We start from the raw sequence: 27,387 nt of genomic DNA, 5'->3' as shown, positions 1-27,387 counted from the left end.
ACATATTAATTATATAATTACATTACATATTAATTATATAATTACATTTTATTGTATGATACTTTTGAGGGGATGGTTATTGTTTAATTGTGGTTTTACCCCATTGCAATTTTTTTTGTTCACCCTTTATTATCTTTATTATTTTATTGAGGCTTTTGAGTTTTCTGTTTTTGTTTTATTTGAGTTGACCTTGAGCTTTTGAGTTGTTTTATTTGACTTGACTTTTAGTTTTGTTTGAGCTTTGAACCTACAACCTTTGATAGATGAACCTTAGATTCATCTTTTGAGCCACGCTGGCATAGGAGGACAATCGGGAATGTTATATTTAACCCACCTTTTAGAATTCAAATGGACAGTGAAAATGTTCATCTTGAGTTTCGAACCCCAGATCTTTCATATATGAATCCATGACTTATCTCTTGAGCCATGCTGACATGGTGAATCACTCAGGAATGTAATATTTAACCCACCTTTTAGAATTCAAATGGACAGTGAAAATGTTGATCATGAGTTTTGAACCCCAGAACTTTCATATTTAAAGCCTTGACTCATCTCTCTCGAGCCATGCTGACATGGAGAAATAACCAGGAATGTAATATTTAACCGACCATTTAGAATTCAAATGGACAGTGAAAATGTTGAAGTTGAGTTTTGAACCCAAGATCTTTCATATATGAACCCATGACTTATCTCTTGAGCCATGCTGACATGGTGAATCATTCAGGAATGTACTATTTAACCCAACTTTTAGAATTCAAATGGACAGTGAAAATTTTGATCATGAGTTTTGAACCCCAGAACTTTCATATTTAAAGCCTTGACTCATCTCTCGAGCCATGCTGACATGGAGAAATAACCAGGAATGTAATATTTAACCGGCCATTTAGAATTCAAATGGACAGTGACAATGTTGAAGTTGAGTTTTGAACCCCAGCCCTTTCAAACCTAAACCCTTAGTTTATCTCTTGAACCATGCTGACATGGAGACATGACCAGGAATGTATTATGTAACCCACCTTTTAGAATCCAAATGGACAGTGAAAATGTTCATCATGAGTTTTAACCCCAGATCTTTCATATACAAAATCTTGACTTATCTTTTGAGCTACAACAACTTGGAAGGAACAATTGAAACGTTACAATGTAATACTTAATCCACCTTTTAGAATTTGGATGGACAGTGACTTGTATTCTTTTTTTTTCTTGTACCCCATCACACGTTTGATTTCATCAGCTATCTTACTAAGGCTTTTGAGATATAATTTTGAGTTGCTTGGCTTGAGTTTTCGTTAGTTGTTTGAGCCTTGAACTAATAACCTTTGGTATATTAAACCTTTGATCTATCTTAATCTTAAATATAGCTGCAAGCAGCGATAAAGTGGCCAAGGCATAAATAGCAGGAAAGCAAAAAGGCATCAAGGGAAAGCAAAGAAGACATCAAAGAAAAACTAGAAGCAGTGTTTGCTAATGTACATAGTAAGCCTTGCCAAGCCATGAAGACCATAACTGTAAAGTCTACCAAATGTCATGATTTTAAGCTTATATCAACCCCAAGCGGGATTCTATCCAACGTCCTTCTGCATGAAAGGCACATGCCCTGACCACTACACTAGACAGCCACAGCATCTGTTAACCATGTTTGTTTTAAAAAAAAAGAAAAAAAAGGTCTATGTAGGCTGAGTGCCTTGATTTTATTGATTTTCTTTTTCTTCATATTTTGGAGGCTTGGGGTGAAATCAATCTGAGTAAATGTAATCTGAGTATTTCTGAAATTTTCGAGTGATCATATTTTCTTGTGCACGTGACCCCATATTGGAGGCCATATTGGAGGCTCGGTCTAGCCGCCTGTGCCCTATAGACATATGCACTCTGCTCAAAGATATTGCACGCACACGCATGCACGCACGCCACACAGCGAGAGAGCTGCAAGGCCCTATCCATGGGCTGTGTTTATTATTTTTCCTTTATCTTGAGTTTTGCCTTTTGTTCCTGAGTTCTATTTTTGTCAAAGTTTATTTTTGCTATTTTTGAATTTTGGGTTTCATTGTAGGCTACAAAATTGCATGGAGGCGGCTGGATAAATGAAAATCTTAAAACACCTCTCTTAAGCCGTTCTTTAGAGCCTAGGCCATCAGCCAACTTCACACACTGGTTTAAAAATATTAGAATGCCCAATAAGCAACTATAGTATTTTTATAGACACAAATTGCTTATAAGCATACATGGCAACCCAGGTACATTCAGAGCCCAGAGCCTAGAACGCCAACTACTGACACTTTAATGCAAGGACAACAGGAAACCAAATTATGTTTTTCAGTACGTCTTTTTCAGCCTCCGCCTCTTTCAGGATATGAACAGGATAACAGGGGCGGTGCCAGGAATAACATGAATATATAGAGATAATACTGAATGAAAGTACAAAGGTATTGGCATCAACTTGACATTTTTTAAAAATAGCAGATCTACAAGCTCACAATGCAATGCAACGCATGAGCATTTACTGGAGTAGCCTAGAAGTAAGAGTATACAAGTGAAGTATAAAATACCTCAAAATTATACTAAGGATAGTATTTGAGTAAATGTACTCAGTTACTTTTACACCACTGGCATTGTAGACCCAGATGCTTGTGAAACATGATAAAGAAATAGTCATGCAATAGTATGAATTTCAGTTTATTTACACAAAGGATTTGCAATTGCAAAATATTGTAGCAGCATTATTTTCTGTAAGTGGCTAGCAGAGTCAGACTTAACTAAACTTAAATTGTTTTTATTGAAAAACGTTGAGGGGAAGGCGGCTGGGGGTCAAAACTTGGAACTTTAGGGGCTCACATGGGGCTGCTGTCCTGTGGGCAGAGCAGACTATGGATTCCAATTGGGGGGTGTTGGAACCCAGCCAGCCTAGGTGGGGGAGGGAGAGAGAAATGAGGTGAGCTTCAGAATAATTACAGTTGAGCCACAAGGTAGAGAAGAGGTGTTCAATCTGCCCGTTCCACACAGTTCAGAATAATGAACCCACTTACACTGCCTTTCTTTGGCTTCAATGAAGCAATCTGGGAGCTGGTACTGATTGTCAGCTGATTGTCAGATGGGCTTCAGGTGTGAGGCTGAGTTTCCCCTGCATGGTTTGAAACAATAAATGAATAAATGAATGCACTCAAACATCATTACTTTATAAAGAAACTCAAAGTCATTACTTCAAAATCAAATCAAACTAGGAATGAGTGTCACTGCGGCTGCTTTTTCCTACCCATAACCATAGGTCAGACAGGATTGTGTCAGTCTTTCTGCAGGCTCGCCATCTTTCAGATTCAGTTCTAGGCAATAAACCTGGCCTGGATCAAAGAAAAAGGCCAAATGAATAGAAAAACAACAAATTCAAATAATCTGCTGCACTACAGGCTTGAAACAAAATAATTCCATTAATCTGCCCAACTAGGCATTGGCATTAAACTCAAAATACATCAATTCAATAATCAACGTAGCAGCTAACATACAAGCATTACATTCCAAAAGAAATCGTTTAACATTTAGATCCCAAAACCAAAAACAACATAACATTTCAGAGCACATGGTTAGCTTACCAAGTCACATTGTTCCTCCATCACACACAGCCAGTGTATCGAGTGGATCAGGTAGGTATGGTCAGGTGAGGTAAATCTAAAAGCCACATTATAGTATGGGTAAGTATAATGAATGAAACTGTTAGAAATTGGAATAGTTGTTGGAATAATGAACAGTGTACAGACCTGCAGCTGCTGCATAATGTAGCAGTGAGTAGCAGCAACCACCAGCACCATGCGGCTTCAAACAATCTGAGAGGGGGGGAGTGGCCTCAACTCAACCACTATTTATACCCTTGCTTAAGAAGGTTGCCATGTTTGGTCGGGTTGCCATGTTCAGTTGCAGTACCAGGGTTTTCACGGCAAAATGTTGTAAAATGTATTTTAAATGCATGAGGTAAGGCTTGAACAGGGGACTTCTGGAATGATAGACAAAGGCCTTACCATGTGAGCTATGCACAGCTCTGCACAGTGAGAAAATATTACTTTAAATGTTTGTTTTAGAAGCAGAAGAATAATTTGCATGAAACTTGCAATGTTGATAGAATTATAAAAAAAGCATGTTTCAATTTTAAAAAAATCCAATCTGACAGATCTTTAGATATTGGTCCAAAGTTCATGTAAAAAAAGTTCCGTGCACGTGACGCGAAAGTTCCGGAATAAAAGCGGGTTTAAGTGTTTTACGAACTGCTCCAAAAGGCGGAAAATCGAAGGGCGGAGCTTACTTAACAAAGACACAGATGTTTTCAGCTTGAGTCAAGGCACGCGTGTAAGCAAGTTGCATGTCTTCAAACGAAACGAGGCATGACTTATGCCCCTTTAAAGTTTGAGTTTTCAAACGCTTCGTATAGCGCCCCCCTTTGGCCAATTGGAGTAAGATTGCTTTCAGTGATATTTGGACTAATCCTCTACATATTTGCCAAATGCCATGAACGTGTCACTTTGCATGTATGATTTAGAGGCAGAAGAATAATTTGCATATAACTGCAACATTGAGTGAATTATTAAAAAATAATTTTTCGCTTTAAAGAAAATCCGCCTGAGTTTTCAGACCGTATTGGTCCAAAGTTCATGTAAAAAAAGTTTCGCGCACATTACGCGAAAATCCCAGGAGGAGATACATTTTTACTGTTTTTCATATAATTCAAAATTGTGGGAGAAGTAAAGGTCAGAGGTCAAAAGTCAGAGCGTAAAAGTTGTTCGGCATGAGGAGACGCATAAGTGTATACAGGTTCCATTGCTGTACCTGAAACAGGGCATGAGCTACACCAGTTCAAAGTTTGCACTTTCGAAGGCTTCCTACAGCGCCACCCTTTGGCCGATTGTTGCGAGCTTCGCGTTTTAGCCGTTTGGCATGGTCCTCTGCCATACTGCCATGAACGTGTCACTTTGCAGTATGATTTAGAGGCAGAAGAATAATTTGCATGAAACTGCATTATACGGTTAATTATTAAAAAATAATGTTTCGCTTTAAAGAAAATCCGGCTAACTTTTCAGACCGTATTGGTCCAAAGTTCATGTAAAAAAAGTTTCGCGCACGTTACGCGAAAATCCCAGGAGGAGATACATTTTTACTGTTTTTCATAGAATTCAAAATTGTGGGAGAGGTAAAGGTCAGAGGTCAAAAGTCAGAGCGTAAAAGTTGTTCGGCATGAGGAGACGCATAAGTGTATACAGGTTTCATTGCTGTACCTGAAACAGGGCATGAGCTACACCAGTTCAAAGTTTGCACTTTCGAAGGCTTCCTACAGCGCCACCCTTTGGCCGATTGTTGCGAGCTTCGCGTTTTAGCCGTTTGGCATAGTCCTCTGCCATACTGCCGAGTTTCGTAAAAAGCGACTGCACGGTCTAGCCGCTAGAGCAAAAGTGGCGGAATAATAATAATAATAATAATAATAGTGATGAAGTCCAATAACAATGAGTGGCCAAGGCATTGCCACTTCGTGGCCTTGGCCACTAATTAATGAACAGCGAAAATGTTTGTCACAAGATGGTGCTGACTGTGGTTACTGACCAGGTCACTGACTATATAGCGAGGTTTGTACAGTAGCGGACTGGCTTTTTATTTAATGGTTTTGTCTGCATCATTAACAAGCTGTGTGCTGATTGATTTGTTACAGAACGAACTGCCAGATACCCAGGCCAAGTTCCACATCATGTTCCTGTTCTTCGCTGCCTCCATGTTCTCTGTCAGCCTGGCGTCGCTGTTCGCCTACCACTGCTGGCTGGTCTGCAAGAACAGATCCACTCTGGGTACAGGTGTGTGTGTGTGTGTGTGTGTGTGTGTGTGTGTGTGTGTGTGTGTGTGTGTGTGTGTGTGTGTGTGTGTGTGTGTGTGTGTGTGTGTGTGTGTGTGTGTGTATATATTACTATAGTCTACTTGTGAGGACCAAATGTCTCCACAAGTATATACAGTATAATAATTTGAGAAACAGTCTTTGTGAAGACCATTTTCCTGGTCCTCACAATTTAGGCATTTAGCAGACACTCTTAATCCAGAGCATCTGCCAGATACATTTATAACTAGAAGCAGTGCTCTTCCGAGCACAGGTCTCCACCATTATTTGGCCTTTAACGGAAATGTGACGCTGCATGCAATTTACATACATTTTGAGCCAAACATTAGTTTGGCAAAAGTCGACCTGCTGGTGGCACTATAACAGGCCAATGTGAAAAGAGTGGCATTTGTTCCTTGAGCTAGTGGGAATGTGCGTGCAGAATGTCTCTGTAATCACAAGCTGCATTCAGGATTTAAGTCATTTTGTTCAAAACTAGCCCTTACCCGCTCTGAAATGATGTGCAGTGTGTGGGTTATGGGGTGTGCACTGTGCACACAGTATATGAGGGATGGAAAGTAACTTAAACTGGTGCTTACATGATAATATGTAGGAGCATCAATGTAAGAAATACCTGTTTCGTTTAATAGCTACAAAGATACTGTGTACCGATCTGCATGATTTTTGGACAACATCTGTAACAGGGCCAGACAGACATTCAGACAGACATTTGGATAATTATATGTTTGATGGACCAATCCTGCAAACTTTGGAAGCCAATGTTAGCCAATTAGGATGGAATATGAAATATCGGACAGATCCATCTTGATCACATGACTATAGAGATACGGTGTACTGATTTGCATGATTTTTCGATAAAATCTCAAGGAATAATAGGAAACAATACGTTTTACAAAAGTCAGCCTCCTGGTGGCGCTATAAAAGGCAGATATGAACTAGAAGCAGTGCTCTTCCGAGCACAGGTCTCCACCAGGTCAGGTATTAATTATTGTGGCCTCCTGGTGGCGCTACATGTGAAAAGGGTGCCATGTCTTCTTTGGCCTTTAACACCTGGGGAGCCAAACTCGTTCAGGGACGAGACAAGGCCACTAGGTGTCACTGTGCCAAAAGGAGTTATCTCGTCGACAGACGAGGCAGCATAGGGTTAACTGTACAAGCTGCTGGCTGCCCTCTGAATGACCGAGTCCATTACGTAACCCCGCAGCTCAGGCAGTGATAGAGACAGGCAGAAAATGGCGGAGGCAGCTTACATTGCTTCACATTCTACTTTGAAACATAAGAAGGACTTTATCTCTGAATCAGATGAATAGAGCGCCAGGGAAGGAGAGATCTGATTGTTTTCACGGCGACACTTTACCGCGATGGTCGGCCCCGTTTTGGATTATAGTTTCGCGAGCTTTTGTAAACAAAGGGATTATCTTCCTCAATCGTCAGCGGACACCCACGTGCACACGCACAAAGCTTCCGAGGCACTTCAAAATAAAACGTAAGTGAATGGTGGCGCCAGCAACAGCTAGAAATGTTATAAACCTTAGCAGCCCATGTGTTAACGGTGACGATCACATGACTGTTGCGATACTGGCAATTTCAATACAATTGCACTCTGTGTTCATGATTTGAGGCATTTTGTTCGAAACGGATCAATCCGTTTTGGCCTCCAAAGTTTGGAGGACAATCTTAGCCAATCAGGATGGAATATTTAATATGGGACAAATCCGTCTTGATCATATGACTGTAGAGATACTGTCTACTGAATTTTGTTAATTTTGGGTAAAATCTGAAGGAGTAATATCCAAAAATGTGTCTTACATAAATCAGCCTCATGGTGGCGCTATAACAGGGTGATTTGTGGTTTTACCTATAACTCCACCGATCAGTTTCAAACTTTGTAAGCGCACTCCCTAGAGGCCAAGGAAAAAACTCTTTCCCTGCTTTTTTCACATCAGCCTTTTATAGCGCCACCATGAGGCTGATGTTTGCAAAACACATTTCTGTACACTACTCTTACAGATTTTGTCCAAAAATCGACATAGATCTGTCCGATTTTGCATATTCCATCCTGATTGGCTAAGATTGGCTTCCAAAGTTTGTAGGATTGAGCCGTTTTGAACAAAATGCCTCAAATCACAAATGCAAAGTGCAATTTTCATGAAATCGCACACACACATTCCCACTAGGCTGAGGAAGAAATGCCACTTTTTTTAAATCAGCCTCATGGTGGGGCTATAACAGGCCGATTTGTCGTTTTACCTATAACTCCACCGATCAGTATCAAACTTTGTAAGCGCACTCCCTAGAGGCCAAGGAAAAACCATTTCCCTGCATTTTTCACATCAGCCTTTTATAGCGCCACCATGAGGCTGTTTTTTGACAAACACATTTTTGACACTTCGCTGTCTCTGAAGCTAACTTGTCCACTCACCTTGGATTACGTTTGACCCCTCTCATTCATAACCAGTCCACCTAATTCAATACCACCCAATGCACACCCACAACCAATATACCACACCTGGTGGAGACCTGCGCTCGGAAGAGCACTGCTTCTAGTTCCCCCTTCACTCTAATCTCTCTGTGTTAATGTTTTGTTTTAAACTAATTGAAGATTACCCCCTGGAGATGAAAGAGATCCAAATATAAATCAATTACAAATACGACAACATGATCACTGTCAGGACACAGATATGCAGTATTCTTTAGTCCACACTATTTCAAAGCTTCAAGGCTATTGATGCCTTCCCATCAATGACACATATACAGTGTCTGCTATCGATTATTTACTTAAAGATAATTGTGACATTTATTTCTCCTTTCTATTAATAGAATAATCAAGAAAGCTATTTTTTAATAATTTGTTTTATTCTTTCATGTGACCTGTTGTACAGTACCTGTTGTTGCAGCTCTGGGAACAGCTGACTGTGTGGGTGGAGGAAGGCCAATATGCCATTTGGAGCACGACCACAAACTACAGGAGAGTAATCAGCTACCAGATGCATGTGTGTGTGTGTGTGTGTGTGTGTGTGTGTGTGTGTGTGTGTGTGTGTGTGTGTGTGTGTGTGTGTGTGTGTGTGTGTGTGTGTGTGTGTGTGTGTGTGTGTGTGTGTGTGCGCGCGCGCGCGTGCGTGCGTGCGTGTGCTGGAGACTGTAAACCAGTAGGTACTAGGTAGGCATTGTACAGTACTGTATTGTATTGTACACAAACACTCTTACACAGTGTATCCAGGGCCGGTTCCTGGCATAAGCAACATAAGCGGCTGCTTAGGGCCACAACCAATAAGGGGGCCACATCACAGGAAGAAGATATTTTTTAAACATATTGTTACATTATGTCATGTATCCACTATCCAAAAACTAGCGTTATTATTTTAATATGCGCTCCCCTTCCTCCGTCCTCATAATCCCAAACTTCACTCTAGGCCTGGCTGCCTGTACTTGATTCATGAGCAAGTCAATATGCCTCCAAAAAGAACATTTCGATCTGGTGCTACAGATTATTTTAGGTGGCCCCTCATCCGTTAGTGAGGGGCCACCTAAAATAATCTTGCATAGGGCCACTTGAGTCCTAGAACCGGCACTGAGTGTATCTCCACCCCATCATCTAATATCAACAGATTTAAGAGCTTAGCAGATGATAGCAAGGGGTCACCACCAGTAGCAAAGCTCCTCCTTGTGTCCGTGGTGACTGAGCAATCAGATCTGTCATCCCAACAAATCACATCCATCCTTTCCCTGGCAGATTAACATCAACTGTACCTAGAGACACAGACGTAAAGCCAAGCACACAACATAAACCGACCGAGGACATACATGTTTAATCTGTGGGACAGGATGATACCTTTCGTTTTATCTTCTCCATACACACTAAAGCCATGCGTTAGGATGACAGAGAGAGAGGCCTGGTGGTTACAGTGGTCAGTGTTGATTTTGACAGCAAATTTCTATTTAGTTTTAGTCATAGTCTTTTGAATGATATTCCATTTAGTTTTAGTCATATTTTAGTCATCTGAAAAGTGTTAGTTTTAGTCTAGTTTTAGTTGACTGTATTTTAGCAGGCCTTGATGGTGTCATAATAGCTGATTTTACTCTTGGTTGCAGGCTGAAAATAGCTGATCTACAAGCTGTGAACTTGTAGATCGTCTATTTTCAGAGCGCAATGGACAAGCGCGACCAAACATAAAATGACTTGACAGTTAGTTCTACTGGACCTTTTCTCCACTAGTCCCTCCCTAACATTTTTGTCTAGTTTTTATTTGTTGACGAAATTGTCAATATATTTATAGTTTTAGTCATCGTAGCTTAGTATTTATTTAGTTCTTATTGGTTTTCGGCAGTGAAAAAAGATAGTCAACGTACATTTTTCGTCATAGCTTTAGTCAACGAAATCAACAATGATATTCTGGTTACATCAGTTTTACTTCAAACGTCACACGCCAGAGTGTGTCCATGTGTCTGGACTGTGGACAAACTGTTCTCTTACAGTCACAATGCACTGAGACTCTACTACTCACAGCAGGTTTCTGTGGATAAAAGCCTAGAATACATTATACATGAATAGTTGCAGCACAGGCGTAAAAGTGACTTTTTTCTGACCACCAGTGATGATGACCTTGCGTTTGAGGACACGAGTTGCGTTGTCCCCACTGCACAGCCGAGGGAACAGTATATCGGTATATCAATACGGTCAAAGGAGACTAGACTTCAGAGTATTTGGATATTGTAATATTGCATATTAGTGCCTTGGTTTTAATCACTTAGGCCTTATTTTACACTTGCTACAGCGAACAAATTGAGTACGTTATTGACACGATTATTATCAGTGTAGTAGTACAATCAAAGATTATGCTAAAACCTTTGTGAGCTTGTACATCGAATTTTTTTCCTATTTTTCAGATTGGAAAAAGAACAAATCAAAAAGAAAAATGGGAAAAATATATACATAATCAAAATTTTGATATTGAGGTATTTGGTCAAAGGCAATATTTTAGATTTTTAGACCTTTGATATATATTTTAAAAAAAGTGTCATCCTTAAACCACAGATATGCTCTAAAAGTGTGAAAAATATATTTTTCATTTTGGCTCGACTTTACTGGCAACCTCCAAAACCGCAAGTCGACTCACTGATCATGTTGATGCCTTGACAACCAGTGTAAAATATTGAAGCACATGGCTCTGCTGGTTGTGATAGCCCAGGTTGCAGCCATGGCCAAGTTATGATCCATCTGTCTGTGCTTCAAAATGCTGATTGATGGCACACATTGCCTTGATGCTTCCCACAGTAACAAACAAAAACCCATCTAGTCTGCACCAATATGGGCCAAACATCACAACCATAGTATAGCCTGGCTCTAGCTGCAGTGTTGATTTTGACAAAACATTTTGATTTAGTCTTTTGAATAGAATTACATTTAGTTTTACGCATATTTTAGTAATCTAAAATGTTTTAGTGTTAGTATAGTTTAAGTTGACTTAAATATCACAAGATATTTGTCGACTAAATCTACAGTTGATTTTGTCACAAATTATTTTGGCGGGCCTTGATGGTGTCTTAATGCCTGATTTTACACTTGGTTGCATGCTGAAAATAGCCCATCGCGTTGTGAGCTTGTAGATCGGCTATTTTCAGAGCGCAATAATGGAGTGAAACGTAAAAACAGGATTGTGTCCAGGCTACAACAATAGCATAACTTGGCCAAAAATAACCGTGGCATGCGATAAAGTGACTGTCACACTGTGCCAAGATTTCATGTTTATTTTCATACTAAATAAATTGAATTAAATGCTTCCTCGAGAATCAAACCACAGCATGCTTAGGAAAGCATCTGCAGTAATGTCAAATACACCATGATTCTATTATTATTTAGAGGTGTCAAAGTATCGTTACTATGGAAAGTCAAAGATTTTGCCCGTAGCTATAGGGACTTTGGACGGATGCACAATATGAAAGAAACATAATATGGGCCCTATCTTGCCTTGATCTACTTGCTCACAACATGTCGATGTAGATCAGCTATTTTCTAAAGAAAATGCCTAAATAAGGGGCAAGATACACTACCGTATATATAAACAGTACCAAATGAGCCAATGAAACCAGCGCTCCCCAAAAAAACAGGTTTGGGGATTGGTGGGAATTGATTACATGATACAGTCACCTGTGCATTTAGTCTCAATGTTTGTAAACAAGAAACGGGTCTATAAGCAAGCATGCTACAGCACACTATGGGTGGCATAATTAAGTCAGTAAGACATATTAACTCTTGCTAAGTAATTAACAGCATTTCATCGACTCTCCCTTTTCTGTTTCCCTCCTTCCTGTCAAGCTCTACTGAGACAATTAGGCTCAGCCAATAAAGGTGAAGAAACAACTCTGAAGCTGTGGCCAGTGGTGGAAAAAGTAAAAGTATCAATACTGCAATGTAGAAATAATTTTGTAAAAGTACAAAAGTATTGGTATAAAAATGTACAGAATGTGCAGAATGTCCCATTTCAGGTTTTCAAATATACAGTACAAATATTTAGAAAATAGCAGATCTACAAGCTTTGTGAGCTTGTAGATTGTCTATTTTCAAATGGCTGAAATGTATATAGACGGGTTTCTTGTTTACAAACATTGAGACTAAATGCACAGGTGACTGTATCATGTAATCCGTCCGTCCGTCCAATCCCCAAACCTGTTGTTTTGGGGAGCGCTGGTTAAGCCTGGGTTTCATTGGCTAATTTTGGTACCGAATCAAACGTGACGTGGACCAGAAACCCGTCTATAGGGCTGAAGTGGGTAATGTAGGTTTTTTGTGCCTGCAAGTAACTGAGGTTCTCAAATAAATGTAGTGGAGTAAAACGTACAATATTTGGATCCGAGATGTAGTGGAATAGAAGTAAAAGTACAGTACTAAATCTACTTAGTTACTTTACACCACTGGCTGTTGCTTCATTCTCTCACCTATATCCTCTCGCTGTCCCTCCATGTTCCATTTGGCGCTCCGGCCTGGCTGGCGGCTTGACCTCTCTCTCTCTTTTTCTGTCTCTTCCCCCCAACGCGCTCCATCTCTAATTACACTAGGCTGAGAAAAGCTTAGAGTGGTGGTGGTCCTCTGTCTCACTCTCTCTCTCTCTCTCGCTCTCTCTCTCTCTGTCTCTCTCTATCTCTCTCACTGACCCTTCAGTCAGTGAATCTGTCATCTGAACCCCCTGGGTTTACATTGACCATATGGTGAAGGATATGAGAATGCTCACGGCGTCATCTGGTCTCCTTGATCCAAGACCACACTGGCTTATGGACCGCTGCGTATCGCTGAGGATTTCAATTAACACAATGCTGGATTAGATTACTAGACTGTCTTGAATAGAACATAATACATTGCACCAATGATGGAAAGGAGTCTAAGTACTGGTCTGTTCACACAGATTTTGTCAGTTGTTTTTACCCATTTAGCACCTCAAATCTTTTTTTCCTGGATGTTTTCTTTAGTTCAGGATCTCAAAGATGATTGTTTGTCATATTCTGTCATGTTTATGCACCACAAAGGCAAATTGTGCAACGCAGTAAGTCATGCTGTATTTGATCATACTGACAGAATGCCAGTGTGATCAGATACATAGGCACAACGCACCACCTGTTTTGCTTTTGTCAGCCTTGTTTTCTGCCACACCAAGCCCAGGGGAAAGAGAGACAAGAGGAAGGTCATGTGCACACACAGCCATTGCCATCTGTCCACTAACCTGTATGCATGCGACCGTGCCGCCGTGTCCATGTGTGTCCGTGACGTTCGCGCGGGCGTGTGTGCGTGTGTGTGTGTGTGTGTGTGTGTGTGTGTGTGTGTGTGTGTGTGTGTGTGTGTGTGTGTGTGTGTGTGTGTGTGTGTGTGTGTGTGTGTGTGTGTGTGCGTGTGTGTGTGTGTGTGTGTGTGTGTGTGTGTGTGCTGGAGCGTGATATTAAATGTGATACCATCTACCACCCATAGTTCCACCCACATGTCTGGTCTGACCTGTACAAAAATGTGTGGATATGGCAGTTTTCATGCCAAGCATGATTGTACCCTACAAATGTCTTCAGATAATCTATGGCAACAAATAACAATTCATGCGTATCATTTCTTTACTTTGAACTCTTCATAATAGTGTGAATAATATACAAAAGCAGATGGTGGAACTGGAGACCTGCAGAGGTCTGTCTCCCCAGGAAGATTAGGTAATAGTGATTTAATTACACTCCATTCCAGGCTCCTCTTTCCAAAATCTAGTTTATCTCAACATGCCAAAATGCTATCTCAAAGACAAAATGGCAATTCTACACTACAGAACCATGTGTTCAAAGAAAATATGATGCAGCCAACTTGTAGGATTTCATTATAGATTTCAAGGATTTAAAAAAAATGCAGTGATGGAAAGCAAATAAAAAGGAAAAGGAAACCATAAAAGTCAGAAGCCAGACAGCGTATAAGAGGCTTAAGCTTAATTTATACTCGATAGCACGGCGGTGTCACTTGCCAAAAATAACTTAATTTCCAGTTAAGAGCGCTACAGAGCATAAATTAGGCTTAGAGGAACATTACCTCAAAACACCTTTAACCATGGTTCTCACAAGCAGCAGGCTGTGTGTGAGGAGACCGACTGTCTACTCTGCTTTTGGAACGTTAAGGGATTCATTCTGGCATCACGACCACAGGGACCATGCCATCTGGCACATCGTCATAAATCATCTGCCAAATCTGTATTTTACTGGCCAACTATGATGATTCTAGAATAGAGCAGCAGCTCCTCCAGACTAGCTGGCTAACTGCCCAGATGAGTGGAGTAGACAGCCGTAAGTAAAGATTGAGCAGACACTGGATAGCTTGAGCTTGCATTGGTGTGAATGGATCGTCTGAAGGAGGTTCGGGTCCATTGCCATAAATCAAACTCATCTGTGCATCATTTCTAAGAATGCTTGTGAATTGTGATTAATTGTCACAAAACACATTGCAATGAAGGTAATGATGAAAAAGCATATGATAGCAGGTGTGATGGGAACCTACAACATCTGGAGCATTAATCAAACACTAAATCTCTCAAAAGTTGTTTTATAAGGACATGGTTCTGTTTTTTTATTAAATTAATGGGTTACCAGTTTGATTTAACTCTGCCCCTTAAGGGTACATTATTATCTCTGCCAGGCCCGAAACAAATTTTTTGGACAGTTCTTCAACAGATTTGCCCAAAAAGCACGCAAATATATGGAGATCCCTCACAGAATCCCTTTTATGCCCATATATGGAGATCCCTGCTCTGAGTATCTGACATCACTGTGATGTCACCTGTGATATCACAGTGATGTGTCAGGGGAACCACATGTGTGTCAGGCGTTACACGTACGGATACAGTCAAGCTGTGCCGGTTCTGACAGTAAACTGCAACCTACGGTCACAATTAACATGGATCTCTCCGATTTCCCATATTCCATACTGATTGGTTAAGATTGGCTTCCAAAAAAGTTTTCAGGATTGGTCCATTTTGAACAAAATGCATCTAATCAAAACGCATCGTGCGATTTCAATGAACCTTTGCATGCACGTTCCCACTAGGTTGAAGAACAAATGCCACCCTGCAGGTCGACTTTTGCTAAACACATTTTTGGAACAAAATGCCACAAATCATGAATGCAGCGTCCGATTGCAGTGAAAGGCCAAAGAAGACATGGCACCCTTTTCACATTGGCCTATTATAGCGCCACCAGCACCAGGAGGCCACAACAACCTACCTGACCTGGCAGAGACCTGTGCTCAGACCTGTGCCCGGCTTACATATGTAGTACACTGTAAAATCCTCAATCTGGGTCCATTTGGTCCCATTTATATACTCTCAGAATTACATTTTTACAGTGTAGGTTTCAGGTTTTGCCCCATATGGATCTAAGATCCACGCTCGGTCCTTTGCTGCATATGATTTCTGTCTCCTCCATCAGTCCTGCCTTCCAATAAACCAGCCAGCGCAATAAAGCCACCTTCAGCCTCCAGTGCACAGGGTGGGTGTCACCACCATAAAACAAGGCTGCTCGGCACTTAAGCGTGACCATCGACCAGCCTCATGCGGCCCACCTCTCACTGTGGGCTCTCACTGTGGGAGGTCACAGAGGATTCTGAGAGTGTCACATACCTGTTCATTCATACCGTATAAGTGACACACACGATCAAAGTTGCATGATTCGACATTTTAATTCACCTCACATTCATTCGCCTGCACTTGTTGAATGCCACGACTGGAGTATGTGTTAATCAAAACACTGTACATCTATATTTAGAACACAACCAGGCATCTGCTGCATACAATAGTACAGGTGGCACTGGCAGGTGTAGCTCTGGTCCATGGTGTTAGAAGGAGTAGTCTCTCCTTCTACGCTATATGGACCAGATCTATGGCATGATGCACATCTTATTATGTAGTTCTAATCATAATTATAACATGTAAAGCACACAAGCCCAAATACCATGAGGAAAAAAAGAAATCATATGCAAGGCAAGCCATATAGGCTACATTAAAGAAAACAAATAGATATTTTTTCTGTCTTTTCATCAGGCATCATTCAGGAGATTCCTCTGTTGACTCTATCCTCACACGCATTACGCACGCGCGTGCATGCACGCATAGGCACCCCGTATGTCTCACAGGGGGGTGCCTGTATTTATTATGAATCAACAACAACAACAACAGCAGCAGCATCATCAACACAACAAAGCTCCAGTCAGAGCATCCTTCCTTACCTCCTCTCCACTGCTCCTGTGTGTGTGTGTGTTGCTGGCGTCCCTATGGACCTGCTGCTTCTGGCGTCTCTTGTGGTGACTCGAGCTAGCTGCCTCCCCCGTTGTCTTTCTTCTCTCTCTCTCTCTCTCTCTCTCTCTCTCTCTCTCTCTCTCTCTCTCTCTCTCTCGCTACCTCTATCTCTCTCGCGACCTCTCTCTCTCAGACTCTCACTATCTCTCTCTCTTTCTCTCCTTTGCTTTCCCGTCGCAGAAATCCACGTTCATATCCTTGGCCGTCCCGCTGGCTCGGTCAATCTCCCCTTCCCCCCTCTCTCTGTCTGTCAGTCATTCTTTCTTTCATTCATTCATTCATTCAGTCAGCCTCTCTCCATGCGCTGAGCAGCTACACAGCTTACACCACCACCACACACATACACAGTACATGATACATGTTTGATCCGCCCCTTTCCAATCTCTGTCTCGCTGTGTGTGCCTGGCTGTCTGCGCCTCAATTTATGCTCCGTAGTACAAGGTGTGTGTCGTCGCTTGTTTGCCAAAAAGAACAGATGTATTACAGGTTTATAGATACGCTGGGTAAATGCAGATAATGAATGACAGGTGTGTGCAAAATGATATACCTGACAAATACAAATTATTAGTAGTAGCCTAATTAACTTCATTTATTAGCCTATAATTTGCAAAAAAGCAGGTAGGCCTATAGGCTATAGCCTAGTTTCATACAAAAGGATGCTAAAAGCATAAACCCAAGAAAACACTATGACTTGTTTCCAATGGGCATTCAATTAATCAAAGTAGCCTATCTATCAATAGATCTCTCTTGCATTTTCCATCCTCTTATCAGTGTCTTATTATCCCAAATAAAACACTGTCTTCTTAGTAGTAGAGAGAGGCATAGTTGTGGGCTCTCTCTTCTATAAAGGAATGTAGATCTGAATAGGATCTAGTTGTTGCGGGCTCTCTCCCCCTAGCAGGGATATATTACATCTAGAAGTGGGCTCTTTCCCTCTCTCTCCCTGTGCCCTAGTTGTGGTGAATGTGCTCAGAAGAGGCAGTTGATGTGATGAGACGGTTATCATGGTGTGAGGAGAGGAAAGGAGGAGAGAAGACGAGAAGGGAGGAGAGGGTAATGAAAGCACTGTCTATCATTGTCTTTGCTCTCTGATCATTAAATAGATGACAATTGGTGACAAAGAATTTCAGCCAAGTTCACTGGGTCACTTAAGCCCTAACTAACAGGGATCTGTGTCCTGTCTGTGGTGATGAGAGTGGATTAATACCGAGTATCGAGCATCGACAGATCTCTTTGACATTTGTAGCCTACCTTTGCACAAGGGAAGGGAGGTGTGAGGCATAGCGGATGGAAGAGAGAGGGAGAGAAGAAGGTGAATGTGGTACCATTTGTTTAATGAAATTAAATACAATATCAGCAGCTTGGCCCACAAACTTCCCACTAAATGTTCTCAGAATAGCATATATTGCAAATAATTGAAATTGATTTGAACACACTACAATTCGTACAATTTAAATACATACATTAAAGCAAAAACATTTAATGAAAAATAAAATAAAAATAAAACAATTTACCATTTATTTAAAATACATACATGCAATTAAAGAGATTTTGTTAGGTCTTTACAAACCATTTGGAAAATGATTTACAATAAACCCATACGTATTCTGCTATATCATTTATTCAGTCTCATAACTGGCCATTTCATGTTACTTCTGGGTAAATCAGCATCGCTAAAAGATATTAACAACCATAGGACGTAGTACACAGTGACTAATGTTTATCTCTCTCAGACAGAGATATACCCTACTGGTACAGTAACTGATGTAATATGCATGAGGCTTGACCCATATGCCAGTATCGGTACATAATCTCACAGCTATACTTAATCACTCTTAAGCTGTGTGAGCATAATAGTTAACTATAACTCAATCCTAAGCATATAGATAGATATGTGTGTTTCTGCTGCCATGTGCTAAGATACTGCAGGCCCACGTACTGTACGTACACAGGGTGTAACTGTTGAAGCACAACTGTCAACTACTTGCTAGATCATCATGTTTTCTATCTATTCCTATTTCTGTCCCATCTTGCCTACTTGAGTTTCAGTCATGAATCACACATGCAGTAACTCACTGTCACGTATCATGGCTTGTGCAAAGGTATACTGTATATTATGTGAGTGTGTTTAATAAATTTGGGTATCATGTTCTCTGAGCTCACAATTGCTTACGGAGAATGGTCATTTAGTCACCCACCTCCTGGAGCAGTGGTTCTCAACCAGTGGTCCGGGGACCACCAGTGGTCCTTGAGGGGGTTCCAGGTGGTCCCCAGCTAAATAATGGAGAATTGGTAACCAAATGGATCCTTATTAGATCTTTAACTCTTGAGTGTGTAAAAGGAAACCAAATGGACCCTTACAGGTTTAAAGCTCTCAAGAGTTCATTTATTTTTAAACATCTGCATTACTGTACTTAATTTACAAGAAGTCTACACAATGTAGAAGAATTATTTTGAGCAATGTTTGCCTGTTGTTGATGGTACCACATCAATACAGCATGGAATTGTGGACAAAATCTTATCCAACGATAACAAAATATTCTTATAGTATTAAGTCTGAGAGGCTAAATCTCATCAAATAATGCATATAATGCAATAAATAATGGACCTTGAAATGAAAATGGTTGAACACCATTGTCCTTGGGGAGAGTGATGGATATATATGTTAGAATGGCTTCAAATGAAACTGAAAGAGGCTTCGCCCTGCGGTAGTTCAGAGGTGAGGTCTAATGTTAGTCCTGGTGTCAGATCAGGTGAACCTTGTGGAGCCGGGGGCTGTGTGGAGTCCTGTTGAAAGATTTTAATGTATTGTTATGATGCTGTAATGTGTTGGAAGAAACTGTAAAATACTATACTATCAGTATCAACGTAAGATGCATTTCCAAAATACCAACCTTTCAATTCAGCATGTGAACTCTAACGTCCCTATTCTGGTCATGTCATTGGCAAATATTCTGCATAATAGCACTGTATATAGCGGACCTAGAAGCTTTTAGATCGGATATTTTCACTATTTGATATACACAAGGTAAATAACGGTTAAGCAGGACATCTTACTCTGGGAGAATTCAATTTCTTGAATTGACAAAAAACTCATGTACATGTAGTCACCAGAGCTTTTGTTCAACCCAACAAGCAGAAGCACAGGGCCTTTATAGCTCTGTGAATATGAATGAAATTCCTCCCTTCAAGCAGCCCAGAATAATAAACAGCTTGATGGATCCTCGCAGGTTATCTGTTGATATATTCACTGTAGCTTTCATGCTGTGCTTCTGTACTCACCAGGTACAGGGGGTTTATCATGGTGTCAGCGGGACTGTCAACTGCCATGGGTTGAAACTGGTTAAAGGGAAAGCAATGTAAAAGGATTAAAGATGCAATGAAGTGCTTACAACCCCAATCTCTTCCATATTTGGTGTAAAACTGTGGTATATGTGTAAAGAGAGGACATTTAATTGAAGCCACAGCCCCCCCCCCCCCCCCCCCCCCCCCCACACACACACACACCCACCCCGAGTCTATATCACCACCCACACACCCACCCCGAGTCTATCACCCACAATACAACCTTTTTTTTGGAGCTGTGTGCAGCTCCCTATACGTGGCTGTGTGGGTCTGTCTGTGTGTCTGTCTGTCTGTGTGTCTGTGTGTGTGTGTGTATGTAGCCTGAACTTCCTAAACTTCGGCACGCCACTAGTCCCACAGTTTTGCCACCACACACTCGCGCCATATGTCAAATCGACCGGCTTACTCGGGAATCGTGGGCTATTACTTTTCTAAGAGAAAGGTTCTATAGTTTAATTGATATTAATTTATTAGTGAATTAATTTTCCCCATTGACTTATAATGGGAATCGCAAAAACTCACATTCAATTATTTGTCTCTCGCAAACCATAGGGGCTAGAGTTTCAAGACTTGGAGAGGAGGTTCATAATGATTTCAAGGATTAAATAAAAAATAATTGTGTCATTTGGCCGCATGGTGGCGCCATAACACCCCACTTTACGTTTTGGCCTGTAACTCTTGAACCGTAGGTCGGAAAATTAAAAATATTTTTTCCCTGGATTCCTTGGGCCATGACGCATCTCCCCATATAGGCCACGCCCATTTGCGCCATGATAGATTTTCCGCCATCTTGAATTTTCTCCAAAACACACTTTTTGCTCCTTTTCCTACATATTTTCTTCAAATGTCACAAAAATCGGTACACATGATACACACACACACACACACACACACACACACACACACACACACACACACACACACACACACACACACACACACACACACACACACACACACACACACACACACACACACACACACACACACACACACACACACACACACACACACACACACAGCTCCACTTCACACGGGTGTGATTTTTTATTTTATTTTTACAGAAGATTCATTGTCTTTTGGCAGACTGTGAAACCAAAAAGGCAGTTTCTCCCACATATCTTTTGGTAACAACTCCTGGTATTGTGTGGGCAGTTAATGAAAGAATATACTGTACAGTATATACACATGCATGAGGAAACCCTTTTTTGTAAAAGGCAGTAGATATTCAGCCATCAGACCCCCCCCAGCAAAGGTAGTCGGGATCTGGACTCGAACCAGTGCAGCGACACACTGTCAGGCTAAACTGAGCCTATATGGTATGCGCCTAGACCGGTAGGCCAGCGGGCGCCCATTACTGGGTAACTTTAACCACCCCAAACACATTCCAAAACTTTGTACCTTTGTAGTTAATAATCTTTACCCCTTTTTTCTCCCAATGTAATCCTTATGCAAATTAACCCATTACCCCCAAGGCCCCGACCGATCAAATGGCGTAGATCACTGGGGTTCTGATGGCTGATCCACACTACCTTTTTAAGATGAGTGAATCGTGAAATCTCTGAAATGGAAGCACTTTGTTGTCTCCATGACTACAGTACCTGTTGTTCCATGGCAAGTGGTTCCTTGCCGGCGATGTCATCATCATCGCCATATGCTGGGTTGTCAAAGGGTCCCTAAAATGGCCATCAGATAAGAAAATTGAGAACAGTTAACAGGTATATCAAATCAAACCTCAGGATTACTGTCAGCTCACGTGAGGGAATGTCTGGTGAATGTTGAAATGGGAAAAGAGCCCTTGGATGTTTATAAAACGAACCTGGATGCTGACAATGCTGACAGGTGTGGCTACAATGTTGTTAGGCTCTGTCACGACTGGAACCTCATCTGCATACAAGGGATTCTCAATGTTCTCCTGGGAATCTGTGTTCTCTCCCTGGGGAGAAAATATATGTTGAGAACTCATTAAAGTATGAGTTCTTGCTTGTCAAAGGGCCTCTAAAATGGCTGTCAAATAAGAGAATTGGGAACAGTTAACAAGGTACAGTATATCTAATCAAACTCAAGGGTTATTGTCAGCTCCACATGAGGGAATGTCTGGTGAATTAATGTTGAAATGGGAAAAGAGTTGTTAGGCTCTGTCACGACTGGAACCTCATCTGCATACATGGGATTCTCAATGTTTTCCTGGGAATCTGTGTTTTCTCCCTGGGAAGGAAGAAAATATACATTGAGACCCAAACTTCATCTCATTGAGCTCTTCAAATACTGTCTGACTCTCTAACCAACTGCTATGTTAATAGCAGCTGTTTCATTGTGTCACAGGGTGGACATTCACTAATGCAATAAAATGGGGGGAAAAAAATAAATAAAAAATAAATAGTGAAAAATAAAAAGCGAGGTAGGAGCGGTCACTCCTCTTCGCAGACAATGCATGGAACCCTGCCACTTTCTCAGAATGCAGCGTGTGAACCTTCGATGTTGGTGTGAATTCAGCGTAAAGGCAAGTGGAAAGTGATGCACAGATCTAGCAGTTTTGAGTTTGATGCTGTAAGTTGCGTTTCAAATGAATTCAGCGCAACGAGGAGCATTGAATGTAATTCTGTTGTTGACCTTGACTGATCCATCAGGAACCGTCACCGTAGTCTCCACACTGCTGGGAGCCGGTGGTGCTGCTGCGCTGTCGTATGCTGGGTTTTCAAAACTCTTTCCCTCGGTCTCCACCATGGATACAGTCAAACAGGGCACCTGATATTAAACAACAGATAGAGTAAAATAAAGACATGGAGTTGTCCAGTGAAGATTAGGGCAGAAATATATTCAAATACATATTTATCAAGATGTATTATAGTGTAAGGGAAATCCGCCTGCTAAAATGTTTTGGTCCAGCGCTAACAGTGCAGATACACTGTAGGTGGAGCAAGGCGATTTTGTAATCACAATGCGTCGGGTTGTGAGCTTGTAGATCAGCTATTTCTGTCGAAGAAAGTTGGTGTAGAGGGAAAAAAGTATTTGGGGTTTAACCCTTCCCAATCGTTTTCTATGGAAGCAGGGGTACGTGCAAAGGATTGTTGGCTTTATGGCGGGGTGGAGCAGGCAAGGAGGGCATCAAGAAGTTCAGTTCATCTCAAATGTATGCAAATCAGAAACCCATTTTAGGGAGCGGCAGCAAATGAGATTGTTGAATATGACAGGGTAGCAACAAGCAACCACATAACAACCCGTTCTTCAGTGACACACTACGCCAATTACAGAAAGAAGACATAGCTTATCATGGATATACACAGATGAACAGCTAAAGGTAATAACATACTACGTTTTTGTTTCATTCAAGAGTTTCTCTGTGCAAGCAATCAATGCTTGCATGAAATATACCAACAATTAATATTATCCTCAGCTGCTGTCCATTTATCTCACTGAATTGGTAAAGGGAAAAACTAAATAAAGCATGGTGAATGTTGGAGAATGGAAAGGTGTTTCTAGCGGTATTATTAAACAGCTGGCAGGGAAATCGATTTGCTCCAGTTACAGTACATATTTCTGAACCAATAGAGAATGTATGAATGTGTTGGACAGGTCTGTATTAGATTGAAATATTTGCTCCTATAGTTGATTAAGCGGTGAAGTGGTGCACCAGTGACACTAACTGGTTCAGCATTTGGTCTCATTTCACTGGTGGGTGTTTCTGATCCATTTGGAGGCTGAGCTTTTCTGAAAACAAAGCACATACAGTATGTGACACAGGTGGAACGGAATATCATTGCAATACAATTTTGGCTCAACTAGATCATTGCAATTTAACAGATTAAATTCCTGGCTTTGGACCAAAATGTTATGGACTGGCTCTCTTTGCTGTCCTTTCTCAAAGAAAGCAGATATGCCTTAATAGTCACATTAACAATGATAATAATAATAACAATAATATAATAATAATAGTAATTTCTTTTACTGTGGTATTCATCCTGAAGCATAATGCTGATTGCAGAACAGCATCAGCCACTGATGGACTGTTCTCTCACTCTCACCTGAAGCTGGGCAGGGTGGGCATGGATGGCATGGAGGGCATACTTGGCATGGACGGCATACTTGGCATGGAGGGCATACTTGGCACCTTGCTCCGTAGCGTCTCCAGCATTTTAGGCTTCTTCTGAGCAACGTACACCAGGCCAAATAACAGAGCCACAATCACAACTGACACCCCGATGGCTATTCCCACTGTTGGACAGAGAAGGAGGCAAGGAAGCGTGTTTGAATGTGTGTGCATGCCTGCGTGTGTGCAAGTCCAATACTAATTTGGATCATGACATTAATTGACAATAATTGTACCTGATGACACGATTGCGTGGAATACATTTTTCTCACAGTAGTCTCCCGTCCACTCTGGAGAGCACCTGAGAAACAATACAATGCAAATTGTCGGGTGGAAACCTTGTATGTCCAAAACCGTGAAAATAGCCGCTCTACAAGCACACACCGCCTTCCATCACGAGGCATTGTGTGCTTGTAGATCGTCTATTTTCACTACTTTTGTGCAACACTCTTGTATGATGAATTAGGGCTTTAATTTACGAAGGAAGTTGGAACATATTATTTTGAAACTTGGAGATTTTCTGCCCAACAGTGACCTTGAGAAAGGTCTCGCGACCAAAACGTTGCAATAAAATGTACCTCTGGAACGCGCAATTGGCAGTGTGCGGGTGTATTTCTTCGTTCATTCTACTGTTTTGTGACCTACGCACCTGCTTGAGAGGAACTACTGGGTGTGCGACAGTCTTCTCTTAACAACTGCCCAACAGTGACGAAATGTTGTCCAGAGCTTTACTTTACACACTTTACACACACACATCTGCTTGTGTGTGCGTGCATGTGTGTGCAAGCGTGCATGTTAATGCATTCATGCTTGTTGTGTTCACTTACTTGCAGAGAGCCTTATTGTCGTCAAAGTAGCAGGTTGCACCGTTTTGACACTGGCACGGCGGAGGCATGGTGGGGGGCGGGTCAAACCCTGAACAGAACAACAGGATTCCTCATCAATATCAAATTGTTTCTTCTCCACAAAGTAAACGTAGAGTAAGATTAAAGACGGAACACGCTTCTCTCACCGGCGTCACATTCCGTGTTGCTGCCAGAGACCATGCTGGTGCCCTCAGGACAGGCACAGGTATAGCCGCCGGGTCGGAGCAAACACAGGTGACTGCAGGTGCCTTTACAAGGGCTCTTCACTGGATGGAGGAAAGGTAATGACAGCGTGTTAAGCCCATTAAGGCATGAGACCGATTCTACAAATGCCTTTTAAGTCAGTAGTTCTCACACTTTTTCATAATTCAAAACTATTCAACATTTTTCAAAAACTTTCAAGATTTTTCAAAAGTGTTCAAAGATAGCAGATGTACAAGCTTGCAGCGTGGCAAGAAGTGACTCGCTCCGAGCTTGTATACTAACGGTAAAATCTAAAATGACAGATGCTTTCACGGTTTTAATGGGTTAGATCCTGTTTACATTGTTTTGTTGAGTGACATAAACACACTGTACCGTAGCGTACCTATTACATTCTGTAAAAAGAGCACATCTACAAGTACAAGCTCACAACGTGTCATGTTGTGACCCGTTGTGAGCTTGTAGATCTGCTCTTTCTGGTAAATTAAAAGGAAGGAAAAAAAAAGCCCTGTGGGAACCCTATTTTGGGCATGTCATTACTGGAGAAAATGTTCCAAAATAAAGAAATTGGACGATCTACAAGCTGTCAATGTGTCACACAGTCACGGTAGATTTTCACAGTTAAGTATAAAATTGCGCGGTGGTTAAAGAAAATGCATCTGGAAAATGATGGTGATACGCACATTAAAGGCAATGATATGACTATGACGTGTGCATGCTTATGCATGCCAATAGGCACTTGGTATTTTACATGCTCTGCGTTGTGCGTCATGGGATGTGTCATGGTGTGTGCGCGCGCGGTCGCGCGCGCGAGTGTGTGTGTGTGTGTGTGTGTGTGTGTGTGTGTGTGTGTGTGTGTGTGTGTGTGTGTGTGTGTGTGTGTGTGTGTGTGTGTGTGTGTGTGTATATAACTAACTGGCTATGGAGTTGTATCTCTGCTGCTGGTAGACTGATATCTGGGTAAGCCAGGGCCCTGCGGTGAGCAGCTTGGTCTTGGTGCCACGGCCAAACTTGTCCTGCCGGAACACCTCCCCCTTCTCCTGGGTGCTCCAATAAACATGGTCCTCGAACACACTGACACTGAAGGGGTTCCGTACATCTAGACAAGGTACAAAGAGAGTATGTTTAGATACCTGAAGCATGCTATGTAGACTGATACCAGGTAATTGTTGACCTGGCATCCTATAGTGTGTATGGCTTCAATGTGCAGATTATTGTTTTTTGGGGGGGATTATTCTACTGGCTGATGACAGGTTCTTGGTTTACTTAAAAATTTAGACTACTATTTCTATGCATTTGATGTATTGCCTTGTGCTGTCCTATCTTAATGTAAATCGCTCTCGATTAGGAGCATCTGCTCTGCTAAATTATAAATTGTAAAATAGCAGAGAAACATTTTCAGGCTTCTTTTACGGTGGTCATTTTATCAAATTTGCAATAAGATAATTTATCAGAACACATTGAAAGAATAGAATCTGAATGCAAGTAATAATAATATTTATTCTTCACTGTGTCCTACCAGCTCCCTCTTACCTATGTACACAGCAGTCCTTCTGTCTTCTCCTGAAGGCAACACAGACTCAATGCGGCTCTCCTTAGAGTCGGACCAGTAAAGCCTATCTCCGTTGGTGTAGTCGATTGACAGGCCAGTGGGAAAGGCCAGGCCCTCAGCCACAAGCACTTTCCTCTGCTGGCCATCCAGCCAAGAGTACTCGATCCTGGCTACCTTGCCACGGTCCGCCCAGTACAGCATCCTGGAGAAAACAAAGGATGGATTGAGGAAAGATGCAGGGAAATGGATTTTGGGAGGCACTGGTTTTAAACAGTTTTTGGTTTCATATTGGAAATGGAATGCCTAATTTGCAGCGGCAATGCCAATAATACATGCAGGAAATATACAATGTGATGACCTAGCATTGACAATGTAACATGTACGTATTTCAACATGTGATTTTACGGTTGCAAACACAATTCGGCTCATGGGATAATTGACAGTGGCAAGAACTCTGTAAATATAAACTTAGAATTATAAAAATATCATGACCTTTCTTCCAGCTTTTAGATTTTATTCCTTTGAATTATTTGAAGAGGCAGCGTGGCATTGATAAACATTTAAATAACTGATAACAACCAACAGTATCCCATAAATTGATTGGAGTTCTCCAAAGTTCAACTGTCAAAATTCCATGGTATTTCAGCTTGTATTTCACCAGCTGTGGGGAA

At 41.4% G+C, this 27,387-nt stretch overlaps 1 protein-coding gene across 1 annotated transcript in view; it reads right to left on the bottom strand.

Annotated features, from left to right (window-relative positions):
• Nucleotides 1–19,338: 19,338 nt before the first annotated feature.
• The window catches only part of lrp2b (low density lipoprotein receptor-related protein 2b), a gene marked incomplete at both ends in the record, with an annotated part of 75,776 nt that continues 67,727 nt past the window's right edge, over nucleotides 19,339–27,387 (bottom strand). The window contains 12 exons of the mRNA XM_080748283.1: nucleotides 19,339–19,449; nucleotides 19,945–20,001; nucleotides 21,609–21,683; nucleotides 21,827–21,943; nucleotides 22,648–22,755; nucleotides 23,655–23,718; nucleotides 24,033–24,222; nucleotides 24,334–24,398; nucleotides 24,925–25,012; nucleotides 25,110–25,229; nucleotides 26,081–26,263; nucleotides 26,698–26,918. Of these exons, the coding sequence (XP_080604409.1) occupies nucleotides 19,339–19,449; nucleotides 19,945–20,001; nucleotides 21,609–21,683; nucleotides 21,827–21,943; nucleotides 22,648–22,755; nucleotides 23,655–23,718; nucleotides 24,033–24,222; nucleotides 24,334–24,398; nucleotides 24,925–25,012; nucleotides 25,110–25,229; nucleotides 26,081–26,263; nucleotides 26,698–26,918 (1,399 nt within the window). The remainder of the gene's footprint in view (nucleotides 19,450–19,944; nucleotides 20,002–21,608; nucleotides 21,684–21,826; nucleotides 21,944–22,647; nucleotides 22,756–23,654; nucleotides 23,719–24,032; nucleotides 24,223–24,333; nucleotides 24,399–24,924; nucleotides 25,013–25,109; nucleotides 25,230–26,080; nucleotides 26,264–26,697; nucleotides 26,919–27,387) is intronic.

This window comes from Nannobrachium achirus, assembly GCF_963921795.1.
Source record: "Nannobrachium achirus genome assembly, chromosome: 18".
NCBI lineage: Eukaryota > Metazoa > Chordata > Actinopteri > Myctophiformes > Myctophidae > Nannobrachium > Nannobrachium achirus.
This window is presented reverse-complemented; position numbering and strand designations above follow the sequence as displayed.